The 13,911-nt window shown below is 52.0% G+C and overlaps 3 protein-coding genes across 5 annotated transcripts; 2 read left to right on the top strand and 1 right to left on the bottom strand.

Annotated features, from left to right (window-relative positions):
- Nucleotides 1-1,721: 1,721 nt before the first annotated feature.
- Nucleotides 1,722-6,231, top strand: TrAFT101_008029 (uncharacterized protein). 2 transcript variants are annotated; one of them, XM_066128213.1, is made up of 4 exons: nucleotides 1,722-2,903; nucleotides 3,185-3,892; nucleotides 4,189-4,792; nucleotides 4,863-6,231. In XM_066128213.1, exons 1-4 carry the CDS (start codon nucleotides 2,796-2,798, stop codon nucleotides 5,159-5,161), a joined length of 1,719 nt encoding a protein of 572 aa, XP_065984330.1. In that variant the 5' UTR covers nucleotides 1,722-2,795; the 3' UTR covers nucleotides 5,162-6,231. The 2 variants fall into 2 exon arrangements, with proteins under 2 accessions (XP_065984330.1, XP_065984331.1); XM_066128214.1 differs by having other exon boundaries at nucleotides 1,722-3,892.
- A 92-nt stretch (nucleotides 6,232-6,323) lies between these two features.
- Nucleotides 6,324-8,282, bottom strand: TrAFT101_008028 (uncharacterized protein). Of its 2 annotated transcripts, XM_066128212.1 has the most exons (2): nucleotides 7,284-8,282; nucleotides 6,324-7,047 (listed from the first exon to the last, which is right to left on the bottom strand). In XM_066128212.1, the coding sequence occupies exons 1-2, from the start codon at nucleotides 7,529-7,531 to the stop codon at nucleotides 6,354-6,356; spliced, it is 942 nt and encodes a 313-aa protein (XP_065984329.1). In that variant the 5' UTR covers nucleotides 7,532-8,282; the 3' UTR covers nucleotides 6,324-6,353. The 2 variants fall into 2 exon arrangements, with proteins under 2 accessions (XP_065984329.1, XP_024758857.1); XM_024908377.2 differs by lacking the exon at nucleotides 7,284-8,282 and having other exon boundaries at nucleotides 6,324-7,209.
- Nucleotides 8,283-10,459: 2,177 nt separating this feature from the next.
- Nucleotides 10,460-13,827, top strand: TrAFT101_008027 (uncharacterized protein). Its single transcript, XM_024904079.2, has 4 exons — nucleotides 10,460-10,868; nucleotides 10,950-11,236; nucleotides 11,337-11,401; nucleotides 11,459-13,827. The coding sequence occupies exons 1-4, from the start codon at nucleotides 10,662-10,664 to the stop codon at nucleotides 13,195-13,197; spliced, it is 2,298 nt and encodes a 765-aa protein (XP_024758859.1). The 5' UTR covers nucleotides 10,460-10,661; the 3' UTR covers nucleotides 13,198-13,827.
- The last annotated feature ends 84 nt before the right edge of the window (nucleotides 13,828-13,911 follow it).

The following is a 13,911-nucleotide window of genomic DNA, read 5'->3' as shown; positions in this document are numbered from 1 at the left end:
CGTATACTCTGCCGGTGACGAGAACCTTGATTATTTGACTCGTTTTGCCTCAGAGAAGGACGATCAGTGGGTAACAGGACAAGTAAGCACTAAATGCACGTCACTGCAGCGGTTCTGCGATGGGTCTGGCAGCATTCACTTTTTGACTGTTGCAGCCCTGAAGAGGAGAAGACGAGGGCATGTTGAAACAGGGAGATGAAATGCATTGGCGTAATCGATAAGTTGCCGGTGCTGTCCGGACATGGTGCAACTATTCTTGTCAATGGCCTGGATGGTTTTGTGTTTCACCATGTAGAGGTTGGCCACAGGGCTTGGGCGGGTTTTGATGGGCGAGGTGAGGCTAGTGAGATGCGTGCAGATGGGGAGAAGTTTTGTGGCGTTTATTCGTTGATGGGGCTAGTCAGAGCGGGTGGAGCTGGCTAAAGACGTATAGAAATAGATGCAGATGGATAAGGCTGGCGGCTGGGCACTGAAGGCGGAATTGCTACTATTGAGAGGCCCCGGTACTACTGTACTCCAATGCCTGGCGAGTTGTGAATTTAATCTCGCAGATATATTTGGTATGGGCTCCCTCCCAGAAGAAGAAGGCTTTGCAGTTTGCTGCCTTGTAAGCACACGGGGGATGGATGTGGTAACAAGTACCTACCTAGTAGGTATAAGTCTGCACTAACATGGGCATCGAGTCATGCTTAAAAGGACAGCGAGGACAATACAGCGTGCGAATAGAATCAGGAATACGCTCATAGGAGTTCACACGCGATGAAGCAAGGCAGCATAGACGTGCCGTGAGACAAAATGATGCCCAACAGAGGTGACATTTGGCTGTGATGCCCCGTTTCAGCCTCCTCGGCGCAGGCTGGCGCTCAGCAACGGCCAGGGCTGCATGTACATACTGTACTGTGCATACAGTAGTATATCGTATCCGTCTCCATCCATCTGATGATCGACCTGCCTAGAGGCGCTGCTGTTCCTATGAATAGCAAGCCGTGGAGTCTGTACTTGTAGGCACATGTACAGTAGTGCAGGTGCTAGGAGTTCGTCCCATAATATCAACAACTACGGCCCCAAGGCTCTGGCGGATGCAAAGCCGGCCTGCTGCTACAGATGATGATGTTGGCTTGCAGCAGCTGGGGGCCTCGAAGAATCGCCGCACATGGCCGTCTTTTTCGTGCAGGCTCACGCAACCTGCTGGCCAACCCTTGCCTGTTGTGCCCCTCCTTTTCTGCTGGTCCCCTGCTCTTCCGCACCTTGTTTGTTTCTACAGGGCGTGGATAGCGCCTGGGACGCTGGCGGACCCACCGGCAGCCGGTCTGAAAACCCCCGCTAGGTGCCTGTAGGCGCTGCCAATGCTGCGTGGCAGGCCCCCAAGACCCAGCAAGACGGGTCGCGGCTTGGGCTGCTTACTCGGACGAAGGCTGTTGATACGACTCGCAACGATGGCAGAAGAGCGACGGAGTACCCCTGCTGGCTGTCTCACCAGGTAGCGACCGCAGGGAAGGCGAGCGCGGCGGTACAGCCAGACGGCGCTGGTGCACGTACTCGTGACATCGCCACGCATCTCCTCCCGCTCACCACAGCTGTCCAGCTTGTGCGTCCTTGCCATCCGCATCAGCTGCAGCCGCGTCTCCCGGTGTCCTTCTCCAGCCGTCGCTCATACCAAGTACTAGGTAATTGTTTTATATTTGTTATTATTGTTCATATTACATGGCCCTTATTCTTTCTCTCTGTCACTAGACTGGCCCTGTAGCACTACTCTCACTGAAGCCAGCAGCGACTGCGCTATCGTCGTCTCGCACCGCACCGGATTGGTTTGGATTAGATTGGCGCAACCACGAAAACGAGGCAAACGGCCACAACGGGAGCTCAAGCGCCGCGGCTGCACGTTTCCAGCCCGGCCGCCCGCATCGCCCGAATCTGAGGTCGCAACACAGGAGCGAAATAAAAAAAAACAATAATAAATAAATAAAAAAACGCTCCCCTCCCTGAGCTCGTTGCACCCGCGCGAGGCTCGACTTTTCTAGAAGCACGAGGCGCAGCCGACACTACACAAGAGGCTAAAGCCGGCAGCTGGGCTAGATTAAAAAGTGCTAGCACGCGCATTTTGTGTGGCGCCCGACAGCGAAGCACGAGAGACCAAGGAGACGCTGCTCTTGTGCATCTTCCCGAGCCGGAAACGCTCGACTTCTTCGTGCGCTTCCTCGCCTCTTCCGCCTCGTCCCACGATTTCGATCTGCCCTGCGGCCGCTCTCTCGACGCACGAGTCGAGTCGAATCGAAGCGAATCGGGCCACTCCGCCGTTTCTTATCGAAACAGGACCCCTCCCTTGCCTCTTTAGTTTTTGCGCGACCCCTCGCGGCCCTTTCGAGCCCATCGCCGAATACAGCTCAGCTCGACTCAACGGTGCTTCCCTCTGCCCTGCGAACCTTTGCACGAAGCCCCAGCCCGGACGATCCTGTTTGTTACACACGCAGAAAGATGAAGGTGCGTCATTGCCAACTGCGCAAGTCATGCGCTGCCAGCTGCAAACCCCTCCCCTCCCCAAACGCTTGCCGGACCGGCGACACGCATGGCCTCTCTCTCCCGTATATCGATCCTGCCTGGCATGCCCAGCTGCCTTGCTCCTCACACCCGTCACGATCACCATCTCTCCACAGTCACAGCCGTACGCGCAGAAAGATAAACAGAGGCCAAAAACTCCCTTGCGACGAAGTCTCCGAACAAAGAGAGAGGAAGAATAGAAGCAGAGGAAGAAGCAGAGGCATAACCGGAAAGAAGAAGAAACCCAACTAACAGCCATGGGCTTGGTACAGGCTCTTCGTCGGTCTATGAAAGGCGACAAGGAGAAGCAGCACAGCATCTCCATCACCCCCAAAGCTGCTGTCGCAATCGTTCCGCCCAAGAAGGTTCGTTAAACCAGTGTGCTGCGTCTGAATCCTTCTGTCCCCTTGTTTCCAATTTCAGTCTTGCCTGCTGTTTGCGCTGTTTGTGTCGAAATCGACAAGGTCGCATGACACTATCGCGCGCAAACAGCCTGCCCTCGTTTCCGTTATTTCTGTTTCCCCTTGAGCTGCGTTTGCAATATGGCTTTTTCATTACGTCTTTCAAAAAAAAAAAAAGTTCCTTGGTATTCCCTAGTTGTTATAGCATAGTTGTCGAGACTTTCCCTCTTACTCTGTCTACGCAGGTCATCCGCGCTCTCTACGACTATGAAGCCCGCTCAACCCAGGAGCTGAGCTTCTCCAAGGGCGACTTCTTCCACGTCATCGGCCGAGAAGACGATCCGGATTGGTACGAGGCCTGCAACCCTGCGCTGCCCGATGCGCGTGGCCTCGTGCCCGTCGCTTTCTTCCAAGCGCTAGGAAAGACTGAGCGTGACAGCCAGCAGTCGGACGGAGGCCGCCCGCCAACGGCAAACAAGAACCCTGACCATGACTCTGGCTACGGTGAAGTTCACTCTCCTCCTGGCACGGCCGGAGCGCCGGGCAGCCAGCGCGCTTCCAAGGCCAAGCAGGGCGCCATGGTGTACGGCGTCGTCATGTACGACTTCAACGCGGAAAGGTCCGACGAACTGGAGGCCAAGGCTGGTGAGGCTATCATCGTCATCGCCCAGTCCAACCCGGAGTGGTTCGTCGCCAAGCCCATTGGCCGGCTGGGTGGCCCAGGCTTGATCCCGGTGTCCTTTATTGAGCTCCGTGATATGGGCACGGGCAAGGCCATTGAGAACCCTGATGCCGCTATCAGACAGGCAGGCGTTCCCAAGGTTGAGGAGTGGAAGAAGATGGCGACTGCGTACAAGAATAGCAGCATTACGCTGGGCAAGTTTGAGGGCGGGGGACCGTCGCAGCCGCTGGAACAGAGCATGGAGCGGATGAGCATCCAGCCTGGACCTCAGGTGAGTTTTTTGTGCTTTCTACCACTGCGGACCTCTCTTTTTTTCACTCAACTCTACCAGTTCCTCCATCCACTCTCCTCTTCTTTTTGTCCTCACTTACTCTCTTTACCTGTTTGCTTAACTCGCCATTCTCCTCTTCCCACCCTTGCGCTCATCTTACCATCTGAACATGCTCATATAATCCCTCCGTCTATCCGTCCTGTTCGCTTCCACTGCAACTCCCTTATTCTCTTGCTGTCTGCCACTTTGGTCGGCTTTGCCCTTCGATCAGGCGTTAATAGAATCCCCCCCAATAGCCCGCTCAAAGCATGCCCTCTCAGCCTGCTGCTCTCCCCCAACAGAACGAATTTGTATCGAGCGCGACAACGGAACTCTATGCACCCATCTCTGCCCGGATACCTCGCTATTGCTTTGCAGAGGACAAGTACTGGTTTGTCATTGAAACACAGCTCGAGGATGGGCGACACTGGGAATTGTCCAGGTACTATGAGGACTTTTATGACTTCCAGATTGCCCTTCTGACTGAATTCCCCGCTGAGGCTGGTAATACCGGCACCCAGAAGCGAACACTCCCTTACATGCCTGGCCCCGTCAGCTATGTGACGGATGCCATCACAGAGGGAAGACTGCATAATCTAGATGCATACGTCAAGAACCTACTTAACCAACCCCCTTACATTGCTCGTTGCACGCTTGTCAAGCAGTTCTTCGCCCCCAGAGAAGGCGACTATGAGATGGACCCTTCCACGATTGACGAGGAATACCGACTGTCCCAAGGCTCTCAATCCTCCGGGTCACATGCTAACCCTGATTCGCGACAGTCATCGCGAAACAACCTGAGTGGCAACGGATACTCTGGTCTCTCAGCTACACCCCGCCAAGTGAGCAACCCACAGCAAGGTAAGCAAGTCTATAGAATTCTGTGCCCCTGACTATTGATCATCTATGCGAATATTAACGCCACGACTAGTTATGCAACAGCAACATGTACAGCAGCCGCAGCAGCAACAGGGCCAGCCTGGAGCAGTAATGAAGATCAAGATATCCTACAATGGCGATCTCATTGCTATCCGAGTTCCCACAGACATCCAGTACCAGCAGCTCTGTGACAAGATTCAAGACCGCCTCAAGGTATCGCCCTCAGAACAGGTCCAGCTGTTTTACAAGGACGAGTCGACGGGAGAGAAGCCCCGTCTGTCGAATGATGCCGATCTCGACTATGCCCTTGAGCGAAACGAGAAGCTTATGCTGTTCGTGGAAGTGGCATAGTTGCATTTTGAAGCCCATTAATTCTTCAATGTCTATATTTTTTTTTCTACTCTTCTTTACCAGCTGTGGAGTAGATATTATCATGATTTGATGAGCCGCTTGCCACCACTTACCACTGATACCCGCCTCAACCAGCTGGGAATATGTTTCTCATGCAGATGCAAGTTGACTCACGTGGACTGGACGATGCATGAAAATTATAGGCCGGCTGACGGCCTTTATCTACCTATTCTGCTATCTGACTTTTTTTTTTTTTTTTTCACTCAGCATTAAGCTCATGTTGTCCTGCTCTATCGAAAGCTGCGGATGAAGAAATGCCCCCCTCAAGCATGGCATTTATATGATTGTTTTACTCAGATACGTTTTGATTGGCCAAGCCTCGGAAAGGGCGTTTGGGAAAGGGAGACGACACCCGTTGTGGATGAGTCCCTGAGTCGGATGTATATCGGTCTACCGAGCCATTTGTGCTTATGTTATTGTTTCTACAATTCATTTTTTTTTCTTTTGTTGAGAGACGACGGGTCGGAACCTATACCTTGCTTTATGTTTGACAGAGTTTGCAGGAGAGAGAATGGATGCTGAGAAGAGATACGGGACGTATGGAGCGAAGGCTGCATTAAACCCACGGAGATGTATTGGGCTTGGCCCCGAATTGAATCTAGCTTTGTGTGTTTGTATGGTACAAATGCTTTATTGCCGATGTTGATGGAAAGGTGGAATGGATTCTGTATTTATGAATGCATTGATGGACGGGTGGACAGATGAGGAGAAAACTTTTGGCAAGAAAGCTGCGAGGCTGCAAATGGAAAAAAAAGAAAAAGATGCCAACGGATGTGAAAGCTAAAGATGAACATTTGTGATTGATGCGGATGAAAATGATCGACTTTGGTACGCATTCTTGTCCTGCGTGATTCTCTGTGATTGTTATATCTGCCAGCCGCTGGCTCTTGGGGTAGTTATGCCTATATCATCTAGTCTATCATACATATATGTACGTCTTACTCATGAAGCGTCCGGGATGAGACGCAAAGATACTGATGTCTTATATTTCCCAGCCGAGAGACAAGGGGAAACAAAAAAAAATGAATTGAGGAAAAAAAAAAAATCATTAGAATATCGCTTGTTATGCAAAGAATGAAAGAAAAAAAAAAAGGGGGGGGGGGGGGGGGGGGGGGGACAGGCGGGAGAGGCATTATTCGAGCTTTTCCATGAGATGCCGTCTCATTTTCAAGTTGACAACACCGCCAACACCAAACGCTGGGATGATGCGACACATTCGAGCTGCGGTGCTAACGAGCCAGTTTGATCGCACGACTTCCCATCGCTGACGAAAGGTCCCTCCTGGGCGGTTGTACATGTCCAAACCGAGCAGATGTATCGGCGTGGAGAAGAGCTGGACCGAAGCCGGGGCGATGAACTGCGCCGTGGTCAAGCCAGAGACATGCCGGCGCAGCGTGTCGGACAGACGGGAATCGATCCAAGGCGCCAGCAAGGGCGGGAGGTTGAACGAGGCGAAGATGGTCAGGCAGTCGCGCAGCGTGAAGAGCACGTAGCTGGGCAGCGGGACGGGACGCGGCACGGCGCCGGGAGGGCCAAACATGCGGACAAAGACTTGGTCCTTGTAGACGCAGAGCCCGACGTTTGCGGCGGACGAGGCGGCGAATTTGGAGGGCCCCGCGGTGATGCTGGCGGCGGGCCGGTTGGAGACGGTGGAGGCGAGTGTGTCGAGGGAGTTTGCGGTCATGTAGGTGCCGGAGTAGAGGGCGAAGACGAGGGCGCAGGGCTTGGAGAGGAGGAGGGATTGGGGGCGGAGGAGAAGGGTGCGGAGAGAGGAGCGGATGGAGTTTGAGAGGGAGTTGCGGCCGGAGGCGTTTTCCATGATGGAGCTGTGGAGGGATGTGTTAGCTAGCTTTTCAATTTGGTATGGTATATATCAAGTTGGTTGGCTGGTTGGTTGGTTGGGTGAAGCGATGTTGATGGTGATGTATGTACGTTGTATATATGGGTATGCAACTTGGCTGGACATGTGACTTGCATGTGAAATGTCGGTGCTAGTGTATATATATACATGGATATAACTATGTACTAATGTGTGTTGGGTTATTGTTATTGTGCTGCTTACCGGTCAATGATGGTTATGATTGGGGCCACCAGTGCGCCAGCGCATGCAGCGCTCCAGGCATCCGCTCCAATGCGCCAGGCGAGGTTCTTGGAGTTCCATCTCGGCTTCGGCTGCGACTGTGACTGGACGGCAGAGGACGGCGGCGACGTCATTGCGGCGACGGAGAGGTGGTGATGGGGGCCGTCTGTTGTCGGCATGATGGCGATGGCGGGGGCCAATGGCGGCGACGCGGAGTCGCTTGTCTTCATTGGCTTTGATTTGATTTGTCGTGAAGGGAATTGACGTGAGGGGGGAGAGAGAGAAAGAGACAGAGAGAGAGAGAGAGGAGGAGGATGCAGCAAGGCTGAGTTGGAGTTGCAAGTACGCGCTTATTGACGGGTGTGTTGTCTAGCTGGGAATTTACTGGAGTGGCAGACGCAGGTTCAATGGCTACTTGGAAATGGTCTGATGTTTGCTCTCTCTCTCTCTTGCTTGCGGCTAATTGCGGTGAAGTGCAAGGGAGAAGTGAAGGAAGAAAGAGAGAAGAAGAGGAAGAGGCAGCCTTTCTTTTTGAAGCGCGAAAAGGGCACGCAGCCGGCTGGGAGATATGGGAACGTTGGAATAAGCAGATGCAACACCCGTAAGCATCACGGTTTGAATCCTACGATAACGAAATCAATGCCAGAATAAGAGAGGCAGTAGTAGTAGGTGATAGGCCGATTACAGAGTCGGTAGGTGAAATGTAAGTAAGCAGAAAATACGCCGTTCGAGCATCCATCTATCGATACCGGGGATTTTTCGCGATGCCGATGCTGGTACCGAGTGCTGTTCGGCTGCGGCGCTCGTCGAATGGCATTGTGCGGAGTGAGCTGCGTTGTGGATGTGCGGGCTGTGAGTGGCCGGGCGACGAGATGGGCTTGGGTCGGGCCCGATTTCGGAGCGGTGACTGGATGTGAGTTCGAGTTGAGTTGGAAGAGGCATGAGAGAGAGAGAGGTAAGCTTCAGGGCGGGACGGCGCGGAAGGGCTAGAACTAACTGGTTGTAGGTGGTAAGAGGAAAAAGGATCATCCTACATATACAGTGTGTGCACTTTGATATCAGGTTGCTGCCGTATACGGTAAGCTGTGATGCTCTGCGGCGCTTCGGTGGCTCGGATCCGCGAGATGGGTACTGGCGGATACTGACGGAGGGGGGTTGAAGAGGCTGAGTACATAACAGCATTGAAGACTTTATCATTGAACGATAAGAGTGATGGAGCGACAGGGATATGGATATGGATATGGATATGGATATGGATATGGGTTGGCGGGAACGGAACGTACCGCCATTATGCCTTGGCCTTAGTACCTACATGAAAGTGTGGGCGATGCTAGAAAGGCTTGTATTGATGACGCTTTGCCAGCCATGTTTACAGATAACACCCAGCACCGCTAAAGCTTCATAATACCGCGGCGCAGCACATGCCTCTCCAGCTTCGTCATCACGCTTGATGGAGCCTCCTGCAGCATGCACGCAATTCCACTGGCTTACAGGGCACCATCGCCGTTTTATGGGCTGCTGCGTTGTCCGTCTACAATAAGCTGGAATAAAGGGTCCATTTCCATTTCCAGCGCTGCTGCGACTCTGACATACAACCCTCTCGGGTCCTCTCAGGTCCTCTCAGGTACCAGCCTACCTATGCTCCCTTGGGTATCGGTGCCTGTACCTATACCTCTTTGGAGCCCGGCCAGTGCCTAGCGCAAGGTACAAGCTCTGGGCGTCACGAGGTCGGGCGCCAATGAATCTCGCCCATCCTATTCAAACACCACATCGACGTGGCCTGCGTTTGGTGGCTGGACGCTGCGTTAGGACAATCAAAACCGCGCGCGTCTGCCTGTTTGCCTCGTCTCGCTGCTCGGGCTATTCTCTATTCCTGGGTGCGTCTGTCCACCTTATGAGGACGAGTCATGGAGAAGCCGATACTGCTCGTGACCATTGATTGGCAGCTGGTATCGCACTTCTTCTTTTTCTTCCCTCATTTTCACGTCATCTCTGATCTCTCACTTTTACTGCTCTTGGCAGGCTTCCTCCTTGGGTATCCAGCTTGTTGGTCAGCTCGTCCTAGACTGTGTGTGCTTGCAGCTTCTCCGGATGGACGGGGCAAAAAGACATTCGTGCCAGCATCGAGTGGGCTGAGCTCTCTCGAAGAGCAAAGGACTATAGGCTAGGCTGAATCAGAGACAAGAGGATTACGCTATCTGAAACAAATCATTGACCAAAGAGACTAGGACAACAAAACGGGAAACCAAAGGAATAAGAATGATGATGATGTTGATGATTCCAACATATACGCGCGCGAGAGGCGCGTTGGGACTGCCTGGCTTCTTATACTCGTCTCGGCTCTACGCGGCGCAGCAGAAAGCACTTGTACCCGATAAGCAGCAGCTTATGATGCCTTGCGTATATCCACATATCCATTAATAGATGCTCGTGACGTATCAATATCGAGATGGGAAAACATGGGGGACGGAGTATTACGAGACGCAGCAAAACCTGAGCTCCGCCTCTGGTGTCTCCGGCTTATTCTCATGCTGTCAGTAAACGATTTCAGCGCTACCATCTGCGGGGAGAAGGAGAGGATGCCCAAGGGAGGCTTATTGATTTAAAGAGGCTGCGTTGATTGCGCCCACGTTTCTCCAGTCAGACGTGATTCGGCTATGGAACCCGCCTCAACACGCAATGGCTTACCACAGGCAACGCCTCCTGAATGCTAAATCGAGCGCTGTCGTATGAGAGCTGGGCCACAGCCGACGGAACTGGGCCCAGTCGTGGCCGTGTACAGGCCAATGTTTCCACGTAAGGCTGCAATGCAGCGGTGGCAAGCCGAATCGATCCGTACCAACGGAGACGTCTTGACCAATGATATCGCTCCTACAATATACCGTATGCATGATGCATGGCGTATTCTTTGCTACGTGGCCGGGGTGCTATGGGTGACGGGATCCACGCCTGTCAAGTCGATGCAGTTGTCTCGGCTTTGTCATGTCAATGGTGCCGTGACAGACACTTGTGCAAAGCCGCAGTCTCCATTCTCATACACCGTGGCCGTGAGGTATCTATGCAGCTGAATCGTATGCATGGCCGAGGCATACAAATCAGATGTGAGACGAAGTTTTCATGGCTGAGATATAATGGATGGCCAGTCGTCCCATTGTCGTTGCTAGAAGGTCGAGATGCCAACCCATCTTCACGGTGACCCTACCTTGACTAGACTTGAATAATTCTACCTTTCTAGTCTTTTCTTGTCTTTTTTTTTTCTATTACTAGACGGCTCTGCCTCTGCTGTCTGATAGTGGGAGTCCGTTTTTTCACTAAAACGGCCCATCTTTTTTTTATCCCTTCGCCAGTCTATATCCTACTATGACCCGGAGAGGCGGAAACTCAGATGGAACTTTCTACTTTCAGGCCTGGCACGTCAACCGAGTTGTAAGCGGGGAGTCATGGGTTCAAAATAAGGGAATTGCCGACTTTGTCGAGCAAAACCTTAGCCCTGATGCGAAGAAATGGCTATTTGTCAAGGCCTGCGTGCCTACCAAGGAACGACCTGGCCTTCTTGTGCCTGTTTCTGTAAGTGATATTTGTACATTCCACACTTGGTAGTCACAATACGAAGAGGAGTAAGAAACTAATCAATTGCCAATATTATAGATCTGCGTCAAACTCCGTGCTGCAAAGGTCGGACAAGACCCAATGGACGCGAAGCGTGCTCTTCTCCAATTCCGCAACAAAGAGTATCCGTCCATTGCCAGGAGCTATTTTGTAACTAGACTGCGAAAGTCTCTTGACTTCTTCAATGCCTTTTCCGAGGGCGCAGAGTCGGACTCTTTTCTGGCCGACTTTAATGTTGTCAAGTCTTCCAAGCAGTTGAAAGCGAGGATTCAAGCGGCGATGAGAGCCCTCAAGAGAGAAGCGTGGGGTGACATTGTGCAAGGATTGTATGTTCCACACCTCCCTCCATCTTACACTGCTGGCCATCTGCAGCTACCCTCACCACCAATACCGTGAAACCGATTACGCTAACCCACCGTTTTCCAGGTCTGGCAGTGCCTCCCCTGAGCCAGAATTCAAGGCGGCCAAGTTCATCGCGAGGCGAGGTCAAGGTAAGTACAAGGACATAGGGGAGTGCGACATCATTAACGTATGTCTCGACTTTTCAGACCCCGCCTCCAACCCCCACCTCCTGCCTGCCACACCGCTCCAGAATCCATTGCCTCTTCCGGATATTGTTGTTACTGCTGCTGCTGCTACTTCTGTTACTGCTCGGGAATCCGAGCAGAGTCTCCGCCCTAGAAAGGCCTCGGATGCCTCTGATCATACCGTTGGCTCCACTGATGCGTCTGGTTCTGACGCGAGCTCCACGTGCTCCGTCGAAACCACCCAATCTTCTGTCATTGTCGAAGAGCACTCCTCTGAGATGCATGACGGAGATGCAAAGGAGTCTTCTTCCGAGCCGTCCATGGCACCGGTGGAGGATGAAGCAGTACCCACAATGACCCCGGATGCCGAAGAGGCCCCCAATCTTAGTGCAGCCGACGATACAAGTACTGCCGCCGTTGAGACCCCAGTTGCTGAGACTCCCGATATCGTCATTAGTGCCGATTCGTCAGGAGCGTCATGCCTGGAGACCATGGCGGAAGTTGCCGACACTATAGCTACTAGTATTACTTCCTCGTCCAGCGTTGTGGCAACTCGAAGAAAGATGAACTGTGTTCTGTCTCGAGAGAATACACAGACAGCCTACTTCATCGTGCAGAATAGCGGCAATTGGTTTCAATATTTGATGGCTGGCCGTGCCAAGAATGCTCAACAACTGACACCTGCCTTTTTCCAATCGCCCATCATCCTCGCTGCGACTATTTCTTCTTTCGAGGCCCTAAAGCCGGACGGGATGATGCAAGTATACTTTATGTCACAGGCTAGGGAGCGTCAGGAGGAAGCAGTTGGAGATAAGAATAGCTGCGTGGTTCGCACTCACAAGGGAAAGAAACCGGTACGGGAATGGGTTGTCGGATCCGCCAAGATCTCTACTCGTGCCCTCACAATGCATCTTGGGAAACAGCTCGAGAAGAGGAAGGTTAGACTTTTACCAGCGGCTTCGCCCGCGGTGCGCAGGGTCGACTCGGTCGTTGGTCCCAACAACCGACTGATAGAGATGACTATCGCGCCAGGCATTCCTCAGGCTGTGTTAGTCTCAACGCCCCATCCTGTCGAGGACGTCCGGGAGGGTGACATTGTTGAGGAGGAGAGAGATGATGGCTTTGTTCATATCAAGACCAACATCATCAACAGAATAGTAGAGGAGGAGGTAGTGGCCTCGCCGGTGGCTGATGCAAACGAAAACACCGAGAGGAAAGATAAGAGAGAGAAGAGAGTGAAGAAGGCTGAGAAGAAATTGCGTTCCAAGGGCAAAGCCCCGCTCGTTAAGAACGATAAACCTAAGACGAACGTCAAGACGAGCGCCAAGACGAAGATTAGGAAGAAGGCCGAGATGGATCAAAAGACAAATACCGACGACTCGAGTGCGAGGGCAGATGTCAAGACTGACATCAAGGTCGATGCCAACAGCGTCCCGCCTCGCAAACCTTCCAAGGTATATACTCCTCCTTTCAGTCGCAAATCTTGGCGAGATGTGGAGCCTCAAGAGCCACAGGTCATCTACGACGTCATGAGCGGTTACGATTTTTTGCAAGTCGACGACGTTCAGGTCTTTTCGTTCTCGGCTTCCTCGCACGACATGATGCTGCGTACCACTCCCGCTGCCACACGCACCGCGGCGGCCGAAGAGAGCGAGGGCATTGGCGTTTGGGCGCCTCCTGTAGTCGGCATTTTCTCCTGGATGTGGGATCATTTGAGCCCGGGGGGTTGGTCTTCCAAGGCTACCACTACGGCGCACTGATGAATCACAAGAATGGATTGATGAATGACGACTGGGATGGGTGTGAACGAACAAACGACTTTTATGCGCATATCATGGAATGGAAGCGGGACGCGCGATCTGAAGCCTGAAATCCAAGGCTTTTGCGAATTTGGTTTTTCAAAGCATTGCGATGGCGCTTGGGTTTCTCTCTCCTTTTTTTGAAACAACCACTTTGCCTCTTATCTCTTTCTTTTGTTTTGTTCTGGTCTTGATAACTATCTCGCCCCAAGGTGTCATTCAAGCTCCTTGGACAAGCGACTCATCGTCTTCACGAAGTACACTCGTTATTTCCTTTGTTCAGAAAAACAAAAACAAAAACAAACCGAATGCAATTACAAACGAAAGAAATGAGAAATGTTAAACATGGAATTTTGGATTATGCGAATCATATACGGGAAGGACACTAGGCATATGCATAGCGTGGGAACATTGGGGAAAAAAGACTTCGCCGGAAACAGATTGCATGCGACTTCTTTAATGGAATAGATAGATAGCCTCCTTTTACCAAGAAATGTCTTGGTCTCAAGCAAAAATGCTTGATAATTGGTTTCGTTCTATTGTATATATTTAATATTACTTTTTGGCTTTTAGAAATTGATAGACTTGGATCCTATCTGATGTTGACTTGATGTGATGTTGGCAACTCTAAAAGGAGTGAGATAAAGGTATTCTTCTACATGAGCCAAGTAAAGG

Source organism: Trichoderma asperellum, chromosome 4, assembly GCF_020647865.1.
Source record: "Trichoderma asperellum chromosome 4, complete sequence".
Classification (NCBI taxonomy): Eukaryota; Fungi; Ascomycota; class Sordariomycetes; order Hypocreales; family Hypocreaceae; genus Trichoderma; species Trichoderma asperellum.
This window is presented reverse-complemented; position numbering and strand designations above follow the sequence as displayed.

Coding starts and splice junctions, on each gene's coding strand:
- TrAFT101_008028 (XM_066128212.1), bottom strand. CDS start 7,531: ATGAAGACAAGCGACTCCGCGTCGCCGCCATTGGCCCCCGCCATCGCC. Junction 7,048..7,283: donor ATCATAACCATCATTGACCG/GTAAGCAGCACA, acceptor ATCCCTCCACAG/CTCCATCATGGAAAACGCCT.
- TrAFT101_008027 (XM_024904079.2), top strand. CDS start 10,662: ATGACCCGGAGAGGCGGAAACTCAGATGGAACTTTCTACTTTCAGGCC. Junction 10,869..10,949: donor GCCTTCTTGTGCCTGTTTCT/GTAAGTGATATT, acceptor CCAATATTATAG/ATCTGCGTCAAACTCCGTGC. Junction 11,402..11,458: donor CATCGCGAGGCGAGGTCAAG/GTAAGTACAAGG, acceptor TCGACTTTTCAG/ACCCCGCCTCCAACCCCCAC.
- TrAFT101_008029 (XM_066128214.1), top strand. CDS start 3,008: ATGACACTATCGCGCGCAAACAGCCTGCCCTCGTTTCCGTTATTTCTG. Junction 3,893..4,188: donor GCATCCAGCCTGGACCTCAG/GTGAGTTTTTTG, acceptor CCCCCCCAATAG/CCCGCTCAAAGCATGCCCTC. Junction 4,793..4,862: donor AGTGAGCAACCCACAGCAAG/GTAAGCAAGTCT, acceptor CGCCACGACTAG/TTATGCAACAGCAACATGTA.